We start from the raw sequence: 20,587 nt of genomic DNA on the forward strand, positions 1-20,587 counted from the left end.
TGCGGGATTACACCACCAGCAGCAGCATCGCATCACTTTTTAAAACCAATCCGTCATGATGTCAAACAGCGTGTATATATGTGTGTGTATATGTGTGTGTGTGTGTGTGTGCATGTGTGTGTGTAGGGGGGTGCATGCGTGTGACAGTGTGAAACGTCGGCTGCATTCAGATGGGGATGTAGATTCCACCAGGCGCATCATCCGGAGCGCAGATCCGGTGACAGAGGTCTAAAATAAAAGCGGCGTACATATTTACCTTCATGTCGTTCACTATCGCCTGGAATAGACCCCCGAGGGCCCCGCATTCCTTCTCCACTGTCTCCATGTTTGCCAAATCCACCATTCGGGGGGGAATCTGAACGGGCGCACAGCAGCTGCGCGCTCCCAACACCCAGCGGGAGGAAAAGAAAAAGGGGGGGGGGGACAAATATATCCTTCTCTCCCCCCCTTTAAAAAAAAAAAAAAAATGTTATTCCACCAAAACGCGGGGCCGGGATCCCCGGGTTTCTCCTTCACCTTCACACGGACTGACCGGTAACAACGGAGGCTGCGGGGAGGAGAGGAGCGCAGGAAGAGGAGGGGGTGAGGAAGGATGCCGAAACAACAAACGCGTCGCGCCTCGCGGTGTCCTTTAGGCTTTCTCCTTTTTTTTTTTCTGGAGAGATAGTGTTCCTCCCTCTCCCTCTGCGCCTCGGTGTGGCTCCGGCTCGGTCAGGCGGCGGGTTGGTACCGTTCGGATGGTACCGAGGAGACCACGCTCATCTTGGCGCAGCCGGCGCTACGCAGAGAGTCGGCGGGGACGCATGTGAAGGCAGCGCAGTTGGGAACTGGAGGGATGTGTCACAGAGCGTGCGCGTGCGTGCGTGTGTGCGCGAGCGCGTGTGTGTTCGTGGTTATGTATTTGAGAATGTGTGTGTGTGCTCGCATGTAACGGCGGGTTGTGATTGGTGCAGAGGCGGTGGGCTCAGCGGAGCGGGGAGAGCAGCCAGTAATACGATCCATGAAACTGCAAGAGAGTTCAAAAAAAAAAAAAAAAAAAAAAAACAGGAATGGGGGGAGTGGAGGTGGAGGGGGCGAGGCTGGACAATCCTGGATGGCTTGTCACATGATTGTGGCCAGCTCACACACACATACACACACTTACACCTGATCTCCAGAAGAAAAGCCTGTGGGGGTGTAGGCAGAGAGCAAATGTTTCACTCACATTTGAATTCATAAACCATCACACAAAATTGTTTATCAGATCATTTAAATGCTTTTGTTTCTGGGAGATCAGTGAGGTTAGACATTCCAAGGTCAAGGTGAAAACATTGGGGTCTCTTCTGTGCTGTGGCAGCAGATCCCCTGGATCTTCGTTCTGCTTCTGATTCAGACATTTTTAAACTTAAAACTTATGATGGCTTCGACGTCTTCAGGGCATTTGAACCAGCAGGAAAGTCACCTCTTACATTATTCTAATCGATCAATCAATTAATAGATCAATCACGGAAGTGCTCATGTGTCACATCTTCAATAGTCCCACAATGATGATGTCACTGAGGAGGACACGATCATAGAAAACAATACAATTATCGATCAATATTAACACACACACTTTTTTTTCCTCTTTCGCTGCATAAATTTAAACTCACTTTGCCTCTTAGTTTAAAAAATGTTTTGTTACTTAAAAAAAAACATTCCAAATATATAATACGTTAACTTTTGAAGTTTTAACCTTGTAGCAGGTGTAGTGAAAATGACAGCAAAATACAGGTTTGGAAAACAAATGGAGAACCCACTGCACTGAACCCCATTGAAAGCCGTCTGGTTATTCCACCAAATATTGATTTCTGAACTCTTCTTGAGTTAAAACATTAGTATTGTTGTTTCTAAATGAATTTGTTTTCTTTGCATTATTTGAGGTCTGAAAGCACTGCATCTTTTTTGTTATGTTGACCATTTCTCATGTTCTGCAAAGTCTGCCTAAACTTTTATTTATGCAAATACATACATGTTTTGCTTGGAATTTTGTAGACATGTTGTCAGTAGTTCATAGAACAAAAGAACAATGTTCATTTTACTCAAACATACTGTAAAAAGTCAAATCGGAGAAACTGATAATATTAGGTGGTCTCTTCATTTTTTCCAGAGCTGTATTAAATCATTTTGTTGAGGATGTCTTTTAGAAACCAAACCATAGAAAAGCTTTAGGAACTACAGTTTGGATTTTTATTTTTCCTAACATAAACTGCAGTAAACCTGGAATTACGTACTGGGTCCTGTGTAAAGTTTCTGGAACTTTGGTCACACTGCGGTGATATGAAGCCTGAACCGCATGAACGGTTCCGGCTGTCCCTCAGAGGTTTGGATCAGAGGCAGTGAGCGTTGGATGGAATTTTCTTGCTTCCTAGTTTGGCTTCAGGAAAAGAGATTTTGTCGTCACATGATAAGCTCATGATAATTTCAGAATGCGGCGTCTGGACGTAACCTTTTTCTGAAAACGGTTTCAGTTCCTTAAAATAGAAAAAAAGAAATCACTGAAACCATGAACTTTTCTGCAAAGAAATTCCAGCCTTGTGAGTTCAACTGGAACAGCAGATCTCTGATATTTGTCTTGGAAGACTCAGGCTTCAGTCGGCTTGTCCAGAATTAATAAAAATGTCAAGCGTCCTTGTTTTGGTATCACCATGGCAAACTAAGTTATTCCTGGAATGATACACGTTCTACACTTTAAGCTAATGCTACATGTTCTCCATCCTGTGAGATAAATAAAAGGTTAGGACATATCTACATCTGTGCGTGCATGGTCTGATAAAGTATTTCCTTAACTTTTTTTTCTAACTGTTCCATCATCAGTCTCCTAAAAGCCTGCATGCATTTGTTTGTGCTGCAGAACAGACCCGTCTTACTTGGACTTTGCAGGAACTCAAGGAATCAAGCTGAAGCTCCTTGGTTCCCTTCATCTCCTGTGAGTACTTCTGTGAAATTACTCGTAACACTATGGAAAGTAAACACACTTCAAAGAGTCCTGAGAACGGTGTGTGTATGTGTGTGGGTGTGTATTAACAGCTGTGTACAGTGAGGTGACTGATTCCAGACAGGTTCAAATCAATCTGATCAGAGTTTTTTTCTGCGTTCCTAACGGTGGAGCTGATTTTGATCTGGAGAACAGTCTCACATAGCACTCTGTTTGCACTCACACACACCAAAAACCTTTTTCTAGTTCATTTTTACTTCCTGTATGCTTGAAATAAACCAACACAAATTTTTCAACAAGAAAAGAAGCTTGTTTTAAATAAACATTTCCTTAATAGTGATGAAAAAGTGCTAGTTCAAAGTGAAATAATCTGCCTGTGGAACTAATGCATTTTCATCAATATTAGGGAATTATTGATTTAAAAAAGCTCCTGTTTCTTAGTGAAACGTCACTTTTAAGTTGGTTTTGTCTCATTTCAAGTGACTAAAGATGCACTAGAATATAGATAAAAAATATTTGTGTTTTTGCAGTGTGTTATATCTCAAGAGCACCATAAAAACTCTCACTCAGGCACTCTGGGTTGAAAAGCCAACTTGTCTGCATCAACAAATACTTATAACAGCCTAAACCCACCCAACAGGACCAACCAATCTTCTTTCTGAGATATTTAGCTGCTTAAATTCACTGGACCTGAAGGTTTGTCGTCTTTATCCTTTTCTCTGCAAATTATCTCAACTTTCTATCTTACTTTGTGTTTTCTTGTACCACAAAACATAACAGAAGTAGATTTTCAGAGCTGTCAAGCAATAAGTCCTTGAACTGGAATTGAATGTTTCAGCGCAGAATGGTATTCACAAGCATGCAAAGTTGGATCCACCACCATACTGGTGGTTCCCTGGGTGAGGTCAGAGGTCGGTTGTGCTTGAAAGCAGACGACTCAGCAGTCCTCTTTGAGAGGAGGCAGCAGAACTTGTGTAAAACTGACACAGAGTACTAAAAGCAGAAATGAGATACGGACTCTTAACACAGCAGTCTACAGGTTTACATGCTCTCCCCAGCTGCTCATCGTTTTAGGGAAACTGATTTTCATTAGCAAGAGGCTGGTTTAAAGAAAACCATGAAACCCTCAGTGATGTAAACATAATTTTGTAAAACAAGACTGAAAACATTTTGGCGTTACAGGCAGAATAAGCCGCTGGCTTCATAGATCTGACAGGCTTAAGGGAGTAAAACCTGGACAGATCGTCAGTCTGTCACAGGACAAAGCCATGCACACGGAAACTCTAAGAGCAATTTAGAATAACCATTTAAACCTAGCAGTCATGATTTTGGGCTGAGTACCTGAAGAAAACCTGTGCACTGAGAGAACATGAAAACTCCATAATTGGAAAACTTATCCCTTTTTATGAAGTTTTGCATATCACTTTCAAAGTTACTGAAATCAATTTTCTTCTCTGTATTGATGCCCAGTTTGAAGGTCAACACACTGTTTTCACCACCTGTAGCCTAAAGGCTTCAAATGACTGACCCACTGGCTGGTTATGTTGATAGGCAATTGAACAGGTGTGCTTAATAAAGTGGCTGGTAGAATGTGTGTCTTTTTTATCAATATCAATTCCTATTGCAACAGGAATGATTGCTTCTTTATTTTCTAGAAAAACATAAAGGAGGTGTGCCACTTCCTTATTGGTAGAAACAAACACATCCATGTGTTTTGTGTGTTTTAATCTTGTTCTGACTGAAATTCAGCAGTATTCTTTAAACTGACCATTTTCTTATGGAATTTGTCAAAATGATCCACTTACTGGTTAAGGATACTTAACCAGAGCATAGAGAATAAAGAGAAAGAGCAAAGCTACATTGTAAAGTCTTAACTCTTAGGTTTCCATTCTTACCGCTGCTGTCACAAACTCTTGAGGTTACATTATTTTTGATAATTATAGGTTAGGCTGGCACAAACAATAGGCTCGGTTTAGGAAGGAGGACTGTCTCTTGTGCCTATCTTGGAAATAAATAAGATGTTTCGTAACATGACTTTTTGAATAAGCTGAACAATTTATTGAGTTTCTAGTGCGCCCTATAATTTTGACACTGTTTTTTTTCCATCTGGCAGTGTTTCATGGTCTACTCCATTTTGAGGTCAGAGCAGCCGAACATCCATCTCCATCCCATCCTGTCCACACACAGTCACATCAGCCTTCCATCAACTGAACATTCTTTTGTCACTGCTTAGCCAACGTGTGTATTTGGGACCCATATGTGCGAACACTTGAAGAGAACTATGAATGGCAAAAACAAATTTGATTCTATATGAATGTCTTTGCTAAGTCTGTAGTAGGCATTAAGAAACTCAGTTCAAATAGAGCAACACATAGGCAACATAGGTTTACACAACATTGTCCTGCATTAAACCTGCACTTTGCTGCCAAAGGTATTTCACACGCTTTTGAACTTGATCGACTTCTCATTTTTATTCCATGAAGTCTAACATGATGTCGGCCCATCCTTTGCAGCTGAAACAGGTTCAGTCCTTCTGTGAGCGTTTTCCACAAGGTTTCAGAAAGTGATTATGGGAATGCTTATGATTAGAAGAATATTTGTGAAGTCAGACACTGATCTTGGATGGGAAGGCGTGGCTCACAGTCTCCGCTCTTATCCCTCCTGGAGGTGTTAGTTGTGTCAGGTTGAGGTCAGAAGTCTTGCTCTTGAGCTATTGAAAAGGCCAAATGAAATTTGGAGGTCTGTGGCTTCTGGCTATTCACTGAAAAAGAAAAGAGTTGAACCAACTTAATTGAACTGCTTCAATTAGTAACAAGTAATTCAATTAAGTTTATCAGTTTAACTTTCATCCATCCATCCATTTTCTTACACCCTTGTCCCTTAGTGGGTCGGGAGGGGTTCTGGTACCTATCTCCTGCTAACATTCCGGGTGAGAGGCGGGGTCACCCTGGACCGGTCGCCAGTCTGTCGCAGTATCAGTTTAACTTGACAAATTTAAGTCAGTCTTACTCAAACCATTTAGTTTACTTCAAATATGGAAGTAAACTAATAAAGGATCTTTTTTGGCTCAAGCAGCCTTTAATTTGAGAGTAGTTGGACAGGAAACTGGGTAATAACAGAGAGGGAAGACATGCAGCAAAGTTCATCAGGCTGGAATTGAACCTGGGACGGCCACGTCGAAGACTGAGATATCCTCAAAGAAATACTTGGTGGAGTGGTGAGTTTTCCTCAAATAATTTGCCGTCACTTTCCACACACAGATCTGCTGTTAGACGGGACTCAACTGTAGTTTATATAGGCCACTAAGTAACCTATGGACAGACAGCCCCTTACAAGACTCCATATGTCAATATTAAGTCTGTGATTTGTTGCTTCCTTAGCAACAGTCTTGAACACGAATGTTAACAAAACTTTAGTTCTCCCCTAACCCCGGATGTCATAACTTTGATGGAGCTCTGCTTGAGTGACGAGCTAATTGCTAATCTTCTGTCTTGGTCAAACTCGATCAAATTTTTCGACTCTCTCCTTCTGTCTTCTGTCCCTGTCACTTCCAGAATGAGTAGTTCTTCTCTCTGTGCTGAGTAAGACCCTAAAATCCTATAACCGTCTCACCAGACAAAAGAGAGGGACGTGGGAGGAGTGGAGATGAGTACGAAGCAGAAACACGCGGAGCTGAAGTGAGGCACAGCGGGAGGCTGTCATAAGAGGAGATAAAAGGGGGTTCAGCAGAAACCCCAAATTTTCTTCCTGGTGTTCCCCTCCTCCCCTGCGTGGCAGCAGAATGTAGGTCTGTGCTAGCCTACAGCCATCAACAACAATCAGTTCTGCCCCAGTTACTGAAGCGTCTCACCGTCTAAACATGCATACAACACGACACGGAGAAATACACACAAGCAGATGCACTGCGACACGTTCTCAATATGCTTCCAGACACACACACTCACTGATATACACGCCCACATGACACGCCCACAACACACCCGCACAAACGTATGTAAACATTTGAACATGATCATGTTTTCACAGTTTTAACCCAATAAGGACGAGGCTAACCTCAGTTAGCTTCACTCAGGTTTACAGTGACGATTTAAAGCTGTTACAACCAGACAGCCTCACGTCACCGTCTAGTTGAATTTGATGTGTCCTTTTTTTCCTTATTGTCAGTGTTTTCTGCTGTTGCTCCAAAAAATAGGACAGTTACTGTGTTAGTCAGACTTTCCTCAAGAGAAACCCGTCAACACATCAGGGCAAAGCAAGCATAAATTTATCAAAATGTATTCCATGAGCAATATGGATGGCCCAAAGCGTCTTCTACTGGCTGATTACAGTCAGCACCGCTTCCAGGTCAGCTGCTGGTTGCATCCAAACAAAACATCTCAGATCAGCCATGTGAGGTAAACGTTCGCTGTGTCAGAACATATTTGGCCAAAGGGTTTCCATCTCCCCTTCAGCGCATTGAGAGAGGAGGGTTTGTTTTAAAAGCTAAAGGTCAGGATGACTGACCCCTTGGAAAGACAATTTAAAAAAATACATTTTGAAAAGGCTAATTATAAAAGAAATTCTGTGAATTACTACAAATTCCACAAATAACCATTGTATTATTTCCATTTCATATTTTCTCCCATCAGTCAAGGAAAATAACTAGTTGGCCACTATAATGAAAGCTGACAACATGTTCTTATGTGAGTCACTTTAATCACAACTGTCATCCATGTTGGGGTGACGTTCCTCTGAATAAACCATAGTGAAGAGACTCATCGTATTCATATTTGAGGAAAGTAGAGGAGAAAAAAGACAAGTTCCTTTTTTTTAATCCTAATTGATCATTTTGGGTTGTTGTCTTGGACACAATATGACAGAAGGACAGTGACGAGGATTACAGCGTCACACCATGAGCCCTCGTGTTTAACAAAAATAACAAATAAAAAAAAAAGCCACACCACCTAGTAAATGCAATCCAGCAGCAAATGTGAACTGATTCATTCAAAATCATGGCAGACACAGAGGCTGCTATGCAGAAAGGCAGACGCGTTGCATCCCAGGGGAGCTGATTAGGGTACGACATGTCAGACACTCCCCTCAGTTCCTCACCATGTGTCATGCCAACATCGACGCTTCTCTGACTATAGATCAGACTCTCTGCTCACATGTGAAGCAAAGACATTTCCTCCATGCACTTGGTTATGGTGTTACCATTCCCTTATTCAGTTTGATGAATAATCCATGAACTGGATCTGGTGCAGCACTTCAATCTTTACATTTTGGAATCCAGTACATAGGGGGAAAATGCATATATCCACACACTTATCATGCAGTCTTTAGCTGGTTTTCTGTCTACACAGTATTCAAATTAGAGAGTCAAATGTAACTTAATAAATCCAGCCACCCATCCATTTTAACCATTATTTTACCAGGGTGTCCCTTGAGAATTTTCGAGGCAGACATAACCAAGAGGTACACCGGAGTACAGTGTGCAAAAATAATAACGGTAAAAACAATCAAAACATCATAAAATTCACTCAAGTATCAACAACAACAAAAAATAAATAGAGCCAAAAGTAGAACATAAAATAATTTAAAAAGGGTTTAAAATGGTGAGAGGTGAGGTGCAGCCAGTTTCACAGGGCTAATTTTCTATATCCCAACTTTTAAGTAAAACATAAGAAGGCATGGGGAAGAAAGTCATAATAGTACTAAGGTGTTCTACCCCAAATGAGAAAAAAAACCCAAGGGAATAATTGTTCTAATTAGTGGTATGTTAACTGCCAGGTCGTCTGACTGGTTGTCAGATAAGGCTGATGCCAGGTCACCAATCTTATCATCAGTACCAAGCATTAAGACTCAGCATAGAAGATCAAGCAGGACTATTATTATTTCAATACCCAACCTCCTCCATCTCACACTGTACCTCATAACAACTTGTTTGTGACAGATCCATGGATGATCAAGGGTCTTTTAAGCCCCTTCAGATCAAAGTTCCCCCAAATTGTTTTTTGGGAGAACAATCACAACTGTGTGATTGTCAGGACACTGTGGTAAAAGAAATCTTTGATCTCAAGGAATGTTATCTTGTTTAGATAAAGCTTGAAGAAGAACACACAATACCTGGAACCCTTTCTAAGGGTCACTTCTCATTATATCAGTTAATCCAGTATAGGGTTGTGTGTTCTGCAAAATGTTGCCAGTTCTGTGGTGTAAAAGGTGGTTGACATTTAAATGTGCAACATTTGCCATAGTCTGCTTTGTCCAGCTCATTTTTTCACAAGTTCGCTGTAAGTGTTTCGCTGTCAGTGTTTTAAACATCCAATATGTTTTTGGCCATCTTGCTGTTCATTTTACTGGAAGTCCAAAAAGAAGGACGTTGTTCCATCCGTTTTCTTGAGAACAGTGTTTTCTGGAGAACACCAGTATTAGTGCAGTGACAGATAATCTCACCCTGATAAAATCAAACCCACCACTATGCTACAAAGTTAGCACAGTATTTTGATGTTTGAAAGCCTCACCTTGACACCTCCAAACGCATTTTACCATTTTTTTCCTGAGTCGGCACCTTTTAAAGTCCATATTGATGTTAAACCTGACCATAGACAGTGATACTAGTATTCCACTATCTTCCAATTGATTACTAAGATGAGACTTCCTGGTTTCTGGATGGCTCCTGATGATTGTAACCTATTTTATTTCATTTAAAGCTGACAGATTGGGTGAGAAGATAGAAACTTGGTACAACTTGGAACAATGATTCCAAAACAGCCTGTGGAGCATCTGGCATTTCCCCTGTCCATGCCAGCAACAACGTAACCTAAACTGGATCAATAACAGGCACTGCACCTCAACTGTTAATAGTCCCATCCCTTCACTGTGTGTCTCATCACTCTCAGATATACAGTATAGAGTACTGGCAAAGCAATGGTAATTTAATACTCCTACACAATCCCATGCTGTCAAAAGACAACTGGAAGCGTTCGATAGATGAACTCCCAGAGAGCAGACTCAGCCAATTTACATTCAGTTCGTCAAAGGTAACAAAAGGTAGTGACTGCACAGAATGTCTTCCTTCATTCAGACACGTTGCCTGCTGAGTGGCCCAGATACATCACACCGTCTGGGTGCAGCACATCGGCACAGCATCTGATCAAAGAGCAGAGAGGAAACACAGAAACTGTGCCAAGACTAGAGAGAGAGAGAGAAAGGGTAGAAAATAAAACTAAACACAGAGTCACAAGGGGAAGTTTGGGGGAAAACATATTTGTCGTATAGAAGAACATTTGAAAGTTGAAGAAAAGAGTGACAAGGATAGAGATGGATGTCAGAGGAAGAGGCTATGGGAGGATGGTGAAAGCACCGCTGGGAGCCTGATGATCTGTGGCAGAACTGGATTGGGACTAAGCGCTTTCATTTTTAAATGCACTGTAGTCTGAGTTCACGCTTTGCGGCTACAAAGAGAGCTCACAACAGCTATGTCCGAAGAGACGGGGTCTTAATCGCTTTCAGAAGTTCTGAGTTTGGTGTTGATTACATGTTCATGGAGCCAGGGAATGTCAGACCCTACTCATGAAAGCCACAAGCAATAAGACAGGAATTTGCCAGTTTTACAACTGTGCCACAAAAATATGCCTATTAAACTGTTTATATTCAAAAATGTAAGCAATATAAAGATCATCAGGATCCTCTCCTGTCTCCAAATGTTCCCATTCTTATCCCATGGTGTCAAAACAAGGATATGATTTTGCAGTGGCTAAATAAAACATATGAGAAAGACTCTCAAATAATTAAGCTGTAACAAAGAATGTTTTAGCTGGAAAGACTAACATTTAATGACTTGTGGGTCGTTGTCGCCATGCATGAAGTCCATGCACCATGTGCGTTGTGAACTTTAAGCCTCCCAACGCTGAGACCTCGGTTACTGAAAAGGTTTTTGATAGTTTAGCTCTGCCCTCTTGTGGTCAGGTTATGCAAAAACAATCTGCTGAAGTTTGATTGGGTTTTCATTTTACTGCTCTATTGCATTTTATAGCGTCACATGATTAAGATAAAGGAACATTTTAGAATAACTTTGCTCTTCTGGCCACCTGACTCTTAGATGTTTGCTTTAGAAGGTGATTTCTTACATCTACTTCAGGACTTTCAATAAACTGTACTGGCAAGCTTTAGAGGCTCAACCACGACATATTGACACTTTACGAGAAAGTACAAGAATTTCCTGTTTGTTGAGAAATAATGTTTCAGTCTAATCCGCTGGTGTTTCTATTCTGTCCACAGTACCAATGTTTTGTGGTTTCCATGTGAGCATGTCTTGTGTGGAAGAAATTCTAATGAATTAACAGTAAGTGATGATAAGATTAAAAAACAAAACAAAAACAAACAAAAAAAAAACATACAGATACGCATACTAAAAGCAATAATAATTTAAAATGATAAACATTTTTGATAAAAATAGAAATAAAACAGTTAGGTTCTGGAAAATCTGTAACATTTATACTAGAATTAGTTGCATAAAGTGCAGTTGTACAGTTTGTTCCATGTACTTATGCACAAATAGACTATATATATATATATTTTTTTTTTTTTTACTTATATAATGCCATTCTTTCAGCAAACATTTCAGCACTAGTATGGGCTGTTTTTTGCTGGTTATATAGAAAAGATTATTCTTTATAATATTTAGTATGTCAACAAGCTGACACGAGACTGACTTGTACCAAGCCCTACTGTATCCAGCCAATCCCTCACTAGCTTAATACCCTAATTACCTATCACAACAATGCATCCCTCCCACATTCTACTTTTCTTTCATACTCTGACGCTGACCATGTTGAAATAATTCTAAAGTTCTCGGGCGCTCATGGCTCCAGTAGCTCTTACCCAATCAGAAGACAAGAATCCAACCCAGTTATGAGTCTGACACAATCTCATTGGTTTATTATGCAAACGTAGTGGCCTTATGGGCGGAGCCTGTGGCGCTACGTCGAGTTCCGTCTAGCGGTTAGCAGGTAGGTTGAGGTCCAGTTTGCCTCTGTAGGAAGGAGGAAAACAGCTTGGCTGCCTTTTATATCCAAACTTACAGCACAGAGGTGAGTGAGCAACCGCACAATACAGCATATGTAGAACAAGTTTTCCACTGTATTATACACCAGTATGCATTTATAATAATGACAATGTCTAGAGCTATGACGTGCTGGTGACGGTCAGCTGTCTTAAATTCGACTTTAGTAAAAAAAAAAAGATAATAAATGCGCGTGCACAGGCAAATAAAGAATGGCCCATAAACCTGACAGCGTATTCCTGCCTCACGCGTATAACATAAATGGTGTTTGTTGAGCATTACGAAACCTGTCTCCCCTCCCTCGCTCTCAGTGCAAAAACAAGAAGCTACAAGGACGAGCCATTTCCCCCTTCTATTTATTATTTTATTACACAGATTTAATTACAGCAAAACAATTTATTAGTTTGTTGCGCTTCGTCTTTAGTTTGATCTATATATTCACTGCTTTCAATGTACACGTTGCTCGACTGTTTCATAATGTATTAACTCAGAAGGACACATTAGGGCTCCGCCTGCTGTTGTAGTAAATCGTAATTGAGTTTGTGATATTCAGTTAAAATGCTTTGTTCAGTAGTTTAGTCGTAGTACTGCTGTGGTTGTCTATACGTGTTGATGTGAATTAAATTATCTGTGAAGAAATGCACTTTAGTTCCACTTTATGACCCTTATTATGTGAACAGAGATGTTTACCTTATCAAAATGACCTTAAAACTCACTTAACGTGTACTGTGGGTATTCTTAAAGGTAATGCAATGAAAAATGAAGTTGAAAAGCAGTTATTTTTCTTTTCGTTTGTTACTTTGTTTATTTAAAAGGGACAATCCATATGAATTCAGATTTTGCCATATGATGGTAATTTCCATCTGCAGGCCCTGGTTAATATAACAAGAGTGCAACATTAAACCTCATGATTCAATAAATTTAAAAAGTAGTTAATAACATATAAAGTACTTTCAGTAATGGGTATAATGAGAACACAGGGGAACTGCTCTAAATGAGGCCTATGTTTTGGAAGTGTGTTATACTTTGCTGACATTTGTTGCTTGGACACCTGGTTGTCACTGATTGTGTACAAAGTACAGGACGCTGCTGCAAGATGGATCCTAAACCTGATAATGTGATTCTCTCAGCAGAGGTGAAGGCTGCAGAGACCATGGAGTCCAAAAGGAGGCGCCCTCAGCACCATGCCAATGGAAAGGGGTCTGAAGCTGTGGAGAGGTCAGCACAGTGGGGAAGAGCATGGTGAGTAACTGAAGCTGCACAGGCTTATTTGATCAAAAAGAGGAAAAAATCCATTGACTTGTCCTATTTTGTGATTCAAGAAGGTTTTACCTTGTGAAATAGTTTCACAACAGAAACACCCGATAAAATCCATTTATGTGATAAGGACCAGTGTTGTGCAAAAGTACAAATTAATCCTGAGCTTGTTGCACTTTATGTCATGTTATAAAGACAAACTTAATTAGATTTTATATGATAAATAAAAACAAAATAGGGCTTTAATGGAAAGAAAGTAACCTATGCATATATCAGCGTTATCCTACCATTAACCCCGCCCCCCAAGAAGATCACAGCATTTGAGCCACACCTCTTGCGCTTATCACAACCTTTCGAAATCGCCAAAGTTAACAAAAGCAGGTCGAAAAGACGCACTTCTACTCTGTCATTGATGCTCACATGTGCTGATTCAGCTGCGTTCGCATGCGGTGAAAACACACAGGGCTGTCATGACAAGCACTGCTAATCCACCTCATTTGATTTGAAGCTATCATGTATTGCTAGTTTTTATGATTAGTTTTTTTTTTACAGTAGTTAGTTGAAACTACATGTAGAAAATCTTCTGACCCACCTCCTGTGTTTCTGATCCGTTCCCAGGGAGGTGGACTGGTTTTCCCTGATCGGTGTCGTCAGCCTCCTTTGCTTCGCTCCCTTCATCGTCTTTTACTTTGTGATGGCCTGTGATCAGTACGAGTGCTCCATCAGCCAGCCTCTGTTAGAGCTGTGCCAAGGAAAGGCAACCTTGCTGTCCATCTGGGCCCGGGCCCCCTCCTTCACATGGACTGCTGCTAAGATATACGCCATCTGGGTTAGCTTTCAGGTTAGTAGAAGAGGGATCAGGCGCTGCGTCACACAGGAGCTTTGCATTTTCTTCAAACTGAAATAAAGCGTCTTGTTCTTCAGATGTTCCTCTACATGTGTATTCCTGATGTCACCCATAAGTTTATTCCGGGCTACGTGGGTGGAGTGCAGGATGGAGCTCGTACCCCTGCTGGTATATGCTTCCTCCTTCCATGAAACAGTTGTGAAAGAAATGTCTTCTTCTTCTTAACGTATATTTGTTTCCTTCTTCTCCCAAGGTTTTATTAACAAATATGAGATCAACGGGCTGCAGTGTTGGATCATCACTCATGCTCTGTGGTTTGCAAATGCCAATTATTTCCACTGGTTTTCTCCTACCATTATATTTGACAACTGGATCCCCTTGTTGTGGTGTACCAATATCCTGGGCTATGCTGTGTCTATCTTTGCCTTTGTAAAGGCCTACCTGTTCCCCACCAATGCTGAGGACTGGTGAGATCAGCTGCTGAACTCCACATTATCTCAGGTATTATAAAGATAACACAACATTTACTCACTTGCTTCCTTTGTCCCTTCACAGTAAGTTTACAGGGAACATATTTTATAACTACATGATGGGGATAGAGTTCAACCCTCGCATCGGCAAGTGGTTTGACTTCAAGCTGTTCTTCAATGGCAGACCTGGCATCGTCGCCTGGACCCTGATTAATCTGTCTTACATGGCCAAGCAGCAAGAGCTGTACGGTCATGTCACCAACTCCATGATTCTGGTCAACGTGCTGCAGGTAAGATAGAAAGATCAGCTCCTTAAAGCTGCAGTATATAAGAAAATCAAACTTATCTGTTCTAACTAGAAACCAGTCATAGCCAGGAGGTGGGCCTTGGTGCTGTCAGTCACCTTCAGTGTGGAGCTACTCATCCCTCCCTCTTTTCCTCTCTTCTATGCTACTGGTAGCAGATCGTGTTGTGGATCCTCAGGCTAGTTAGCATAGCCACCAATGACAGCAGCTAAACAGTTTTTCCGTGACAGTAAGTTGTTTCTCCGTCATTAGCACATTGAGCAGTGCGTACATGAGGTGATTGACAGCATTAAGGCCCTCCTCTTTGCCTTGACTGGTTGTTTTTGTTCAGAAGCGGTAGTAGCTCAAGAAGGAGGTGGAAGAGATTGAAATTTTGACAGATTATCTGTCTCATATTAAATTGTCACAACATGGTGACAGCTTGGTGATATGTCAAAAACCTCATATTTATAAAAGTGACGTACTGCAGCTTTAACACCTTAACTCTCATAAAGAGTCTGGAGTCTTCATTCACCCATTGACCAGTGTGAAAGTGTTTCTAGAAGCACTAGAAATTGTAGGTAATATCTGTAAGACCTGAACTTTGAAGTGCAATGTGAGAGCATTTAGTCTGCCACCAGCATAAAGCTGCTGCCTGAGTCAGGTTGATTAAAACCAACCTTTACATGAGCTGTGACAAAGCTGCTGTTCTCTCACTGATCAAAGCTTCCTATTGGGAAGCTCTGATGGTTGCTTTGGATCATCTTAATCTCTTCTCCTTTACTTCTCTGCCTGATTCACTGACTCCTGAATCCGAACTAATTCTAAAATGATACATCAAATGTAGAGGTGTGCCGATCGATCAATCTCCTCTGCCTCCTCTCTGTGTTCTGCAGAATTACTCCGCTCAGTCAGAAACAGCCAGTCAGAACCAGCATTAATCAGCTGGCCATGCTATCAGGAAGTTTTGATTCAGTAACTCTGCATTGTCTATTTTGATCAAATCTGAATTTGACTTTAAATGAATGTTTGCTTTTTTACTTGACATTATTTGATATAGGCAATGTTATGAGATTGATTTGACTTGTATAATTTAGGCTGTTGAGAAAATTACTGTTAAATATTATTTTACTGATTGCAGGTTTTCCAGTTGTCCTATGTCTACCTTTGACTGAATAGCGGCTGTATTTTGCCTGCAAAAATTTAGCATGTTTTATGCCTAAAATAGGTGAATTTATTCCCAGATCACATAGTATCATTTATACCTAAAGCAAAAAATTAGCAGCCAATCCAGATTATCGGCAATGATCAGTGATCAGGCCTCATGGGTGATCGGAATCGGCAGCAAAACACCTGATCAGAGCCTCCCTAATCATGTCACATGAACAATGTAGAATAGTTTTCATTTATTTGATCATTTACAATCATTATAGAACAAGACCCAGGATTAAATTCGCTTTCAGCTTGTTGCATTTTTCAGATTTTTCTATATAACATAACCTTCATAGTTATAGCTACATAGGTTTTTTATCCTTTCCAGTATAATTCATTCAGCACTAAACTAAAATAAGAAGTGAATATCATATTAATAATGTCAGTGGCAAAATCTGTTTGTTGCCTCGTAGGGGATTTATGTGCTGGATTTCTTCTGGAATGAGGCGTGGTACCTGAAGACCATTGATATCTGCCATGACCACTTTGGATGGTATCTAGGCTGGGGGGACTGTGTGTGGCTGCCGTACCTCTACACACTGCAGGTAACACACACACACACACACCACAAAGTCTCCATGTCACACTAAATGGTTAATATGTTGTGAAAAGGTTTTTCTGCAATAAGTCAACTAGAAAAGTGTCAGAAAGCATCTGATAATCAACATGGGGAGAGTTGCAACAGTAGGCCTGTCACAATGACACAATTACCTGGGTGATTAATTGTCCCTGAAATTATTGTGATACATTATTATTGTTATAAGACCATTGCTAATAGTATAAAAATGACATATTAGGCAATGACAATTAGATAAAAGAGCAATTATCTTTTGAGAAAACTATCCTTTTAAGAAAACTCTTAGTTTACTATATTTTGCACTGTCCTTTAGTATGTTTGCATTTTACCCAATCTAGGATTTTTTTCAGTTCCAGGACAGATACAGATATTAATATTGGATTGGTGCATCTGTAATATTTAGGGACTTTTCAGACAACTGAAACGGTAATGGCTATAATCAGAATAAGGAGGTCCAGTTTTTTAAAGGTTAGTAGTACCACTCATTGGTAAAATCCCATTGAGTGGTCTCTTTTTTCCCCCCCATCTTTCCTCTAATTGTTTCAACTTTCCCTGTTAATAGAGCAGATTATAACAAAGGAACCCCATAAGATACTTGGTGGGAGGGGGGTTATAGAAAAATACAGAGCAGTCCTGCAAGGAAACCTGATTGGGCTTCTGGACAGAACTACCATGTAATACTGTAATGGTAAATGACTGCACTGAAGTCTGAGCTATGACATAATGTGAAAATATTCATAGCTTACCAATAGTTTAAAATGCGCTGTACAGGAAAGTTGACTTGCACTGACTGATCTTACTTGTGGCTGAAAGCCTTAGACAGTTGATGTGTTGTTGATGTGTTTCTGGCTCTTAGGGCCTGTACCTGGTGTACCATCCAGTCCAGCTATCAGATGCTCACGCCCTCGCCGTACTGTTGCTCGGGCTTGTTGGGTATTACATTTTCCGCTCCACCAACCATCAGAAAGATCTGTTCCGCCGCACGGGGGGCGCCTGCTCCATCTGGAGGCGTAAGCCCACCTACATCGAGTGCTCGTACCTGTCCGCCGACGGCCGCAGCCACCGCAGCAAGCTTCTGACCTCGGGGTTCTGGGGAGTGGCGCGCCACTTCAATTACACTGGTGACCTGATGGGCTCCTTGGCTTACTGTGCCGCCTGTGGCTTTGTCCACATTCTCCCATACTTCTACATTGTTTACATGACCATCCTGCTGGTCCACCGCTGTGTGCGAGACGAACACCGCTGCAGCAGCAAGTACGGGAAAGACTGGAGACGCTACACCGACACAGTACCTTACAGGCTGATTCCTGGACTGTTTTAAAGAGATGCAGAGGAAGAGTTGGAAAAGCTGCTGAAATGATGAATGCTTGCTTAAACAAGATAAGCTTTTCTCCTCCCACTGAACATTCTCCCCCGAACTTCAGACTCTGCACTGCAAACTCATCCCTATAACCGTCTGCCAAATGAAGACGGTTTGATAGTTTTTGGTTTCCATGAAGCAACAGTGTGCCATCATGCAGGACATTTGATAAAAAGATGTATTTTTTTAAAAAACAGCCTCAGCAATCATCAGAAACAAAGTTGCTCGTGTAAAACACTGAACACCATGTGCTTCAAAGTGAGGGGGACGGCCCCTGGGAAGGAAAGGGGCCAATATAATTGCAGTTTACTCATTTGTATTTGTGAACAAACAGAGCTCAGTCTCAAAGACTAAACTCAGAGCATCAGATTGTAGCTATGGTAACAAAGTAATCTAACTATGAAGATTGTTCTTTGAATTTTTACAAAGTAAACTTGCCAGCTCCTTAAAATCTTCCATTTAAATGTTTAAAATCTTTTCATTTATCTATACTGAAACCATTAAACCAAATTTAACAACATTGATATTCTCAGTATCAAAAGTTAGTTATATATCTGTGGTCTGTGTTAAAATATTAGCATTTATGGGGCCCTGAATTCGCGGAGGGCCCTATGGAGCCACCGACTTAATTTGGATTAAACCGAAGTGTGAATTATTGATATTCATTTTAATTGTATTTTTTGTTTTGTTTTTAAGACTAGTTGTGAATAGCTTTTAACGGGCGATGTTTTCCCGTAACATATAATGACCTAGTAATATTTTTACATTTCCTGTCTACTTAACATGTTTTAATTCAAAAACACAGGAGGTGGACCTCCTCAGAGCCACGACCACCAGGCTTAGCAAGTTTTCTGGGGGAAACCCTGACAGTGGATGGGTGTTTGACAAGGTGGGGGTGTAAAATGTTCTTACAATTAAAGGGGGAGCCAGCAGAAAAGAAGTGAGAACCACTGAGCTATAGGATATCTGAGCTGAAAGGATGCATCTCAATTTATCAGCCATTTTTTTTCAAACATACCAGATTCAAATTTGTGTAATGCTGATCTTTTTTTTCACTTTATCAAAAATATATGGATGCTTGTTTGTAATAATTATAATGGACTCCAGCTGTAGTGGGCTCTTACTGCTTAAAACCCCTTAAATGTCCTGAGGACAAGAGGATTTACAGGTTATCTAATGGTCCAATTGGATAACATCAAAGTTTTGAGGGTAACAGTTTTCTCAACCAAATATCTTCTACCTTTACTGTACTCAATGCCACTGTTAGATCTAACTTAATTGTTGAGTCTCATTGATGAGAATCCTCCACATTTTGTAAGTCATAACAATTACTGAGTTCATGATAACTCAATCAACATTCATTCACATTCCAGCGCCAAGGAAATGTTTTTCTTTCAAAAAAAAGTATGTTTCCTGTATTTTACAATTTATCAAACTGACATTGCAACCATCCAGCAATAAACTAAAAACAGAACTTTTAAGTTCAGTGATAATTGTCCTTTGTTTTGACACACTATCATTAAGAAAATCTAATAAACATGTTCAGGCTTTTGTTTTTTTGTCAGACACTGACATCATTATGGCACCAAGTCATTCTTTGCCATTTTTAGTGTTGGCACTAGAGGGCAGCAGATAGCTTTTCTTCAAAACGGAATAGCCTTTTTTCATAAATGTTCAACAGTTATAAATGCATAAAATAATTTGGAGCTTGCTGATGCTGCTCTTTAATCGACTCATCCTACAATTATTACACTGTTGTACCATAAAATGAGTGAAGGACCAACAAAAAGCTGCACTCTTAGATTGCAGCTTGAAAAAAATGTTTCTGATATACACTATTTAAAATATATGTTTTTTGTTAGTTCATTAAAATCAAAGCCAGTTATAGTTATGTAAATAGTTTTGCTTGCAAGGATCTTAAGAGTTTAGATCGTCCCCCTCTGGTGGCCATCTTGTAAGCACTGATATTGAGTGAAATTATGTTTTACAAATACAAGCTGAAGTGCATGACAATAGGTCAAAGCAGAGACTAAAGGTAACCAGAGACAATGTAATTGAAATAGTACAGTTTTGACCCAGAATGAGAACCACAACCCAGGTACGGTTGAATGAGTTTTATGGACAGCAACTGCATCATCGGCACGGCTTTCTGGACAGACTATGTGAAGGGCATAGGTTGGTTCAAATTCAAAAATACTTCATCGATCCCAAAGATAAATTAAATGAGTGTCAAGTTATGATGAGTGATGAGTGACGGGCAACATAAACAGGAAGTACTGTGCAATCAGCAAATGAATAGTTACCCGACAGAAGTGGTTTCCACCATCTCTTTGGAGATTAGGACCATGACGGACATGAATCCTCTGTGATGTAACATTGAAGGAGTAGAAAGTGTCCTTTTTCCAGGGATTGTTTTACTCACGGAGAAGATAATGTCACAGAGTTTGGAAATAACGATACCAGGGTGAGTAAGATGACACGCACTAATGCCATGAGCAGAGCTCACCATGGGGAAGGCATGGTTGTCAGTCCGCAATCCCATAATCAAAGGTTGGGGAGACAATCCAGGTTAGCAGTA

The 20,587-nt window shown here is 40.6% G+C and overlaps 2 protein-coding genes across 9 annotated transcripts in view; one reads left to right on the plus strand and one right to left on the minus strand.

Annotated features, from left to right (window-relative positions):
• The window catches only part of mtss1lb (MTSS I-BAR domain containing 2b), a 70,815-nt gene extending 69,925 nt beyond the window's left edge, over positions 1 to 890 (minus strand). For 4 of the 6 annotated variants that reach the window (XR_001776461.1, XM_017303983.1, XM_017303984.1 and 1 more), the window contains exon 1: positions 257 to 890. Coding sequence is in view for 5 of the 6 variants with exons in the window: in XM_017303983.1 (XP_017159472.1) it covers positions 257 to 343 (87 nt within the window). In the remaining variant the exon portion in view is untranslated. The remainder of the gene's footprint in view (positions 1 to 256) is intronic. The other 2 variants (XM_017303986.1, XM_017303985.1) reach the window with 2 other exon arrangements.
• Positions 891 to 2,928: 2,038 nt separating this feature from the next.
• On the plus strand, positions 2,929 to 19,490 carry dhcr7 (7-dehydrocholesterol reductase). Of its 3 annotated transcripts, none has more exons than XM_017303812.1 (8): positions 2,929 to 2,947; positions 13,133 to 13,244; positions 13,878 to 14,100; positions 14,184 to 14,274; positions 14,360 to 14,573; positions 14,662 to 14,866; positions 16,486 to 16,617; positions 17,506 to 19,490. In XM_017303812.1, the coding sequence occupies exons 2-8, from the start codon at positions 13,156 to 13,158 to the stop codon at positions 17,968 to 17,970; spliced, it is 1,419 nt and encodes a 472-aa protein (XP_017159301.1). In that variant the 5' UTR covers positions 2,929 to 2,947; positions 13,133 to 13,155; the 3' UTR covers positions 17,971 to 19,490. The 3 variants fall into 3 exon arrangements, with proteins under 3 accessions (XP_017159301.1, XP_008403119.1, XP_008403118.1); XM_008404897.2 differs by lacking the exon at positions 2,929 to 2,947 and adding an exon at positions 11,925 to 12,030; XM_008404896.2 differs by lacking the exon at positions 2,929 to 2,947 and adding an exon at positions 11,925 to 12,030 and having other exon boundaries at positions 13,136 to 13,244.
• Positions 19,491 to 20,587: the final 1,097 nt, after the last annotated feature.

The sequence above is a fragment of the Poecilia reticulata genome, linkage group LG3 (genome assembly GCF_000633615.1).
Source record: "Poecilia reticulata strain Guanapo linkage group LG3, Guppy_female_1.0+MT, whole genome shotgun sequence".
Classification (NCBI taxonomy): Eukaryota; Metazoa; Chordata; class Actinopteri; order Cyprinodontiformes; family Poeciliidae; genus Poecilia; species Poecilia reticulata.

Bases quoted from the DNA above. Each gene is read 5' to 3' on its own strand.
- dhcr7 (XM_017303812.1), top strand. From the start codon at position 13,156: ATGGAGTCCAAAAGGAGGCGCCCTCAGCACCATGCCAATGGAAAGGGG. The intron at 13,245-13,877 runs GTGAGTAACTGA...ATCCGTTCCCAG, and splicing joins GCACAGTGGGGAAGAGCATG to GGAGGTGGACTGGTTTTCCC. The intron at 14,101-14,183 runs GTTAGTAGAAGA...CTTGTTCTTCAG, and splicing joins CCATCTGGGTTAGCTTTCAG to ATGTTCCTCTACATGTGTAT.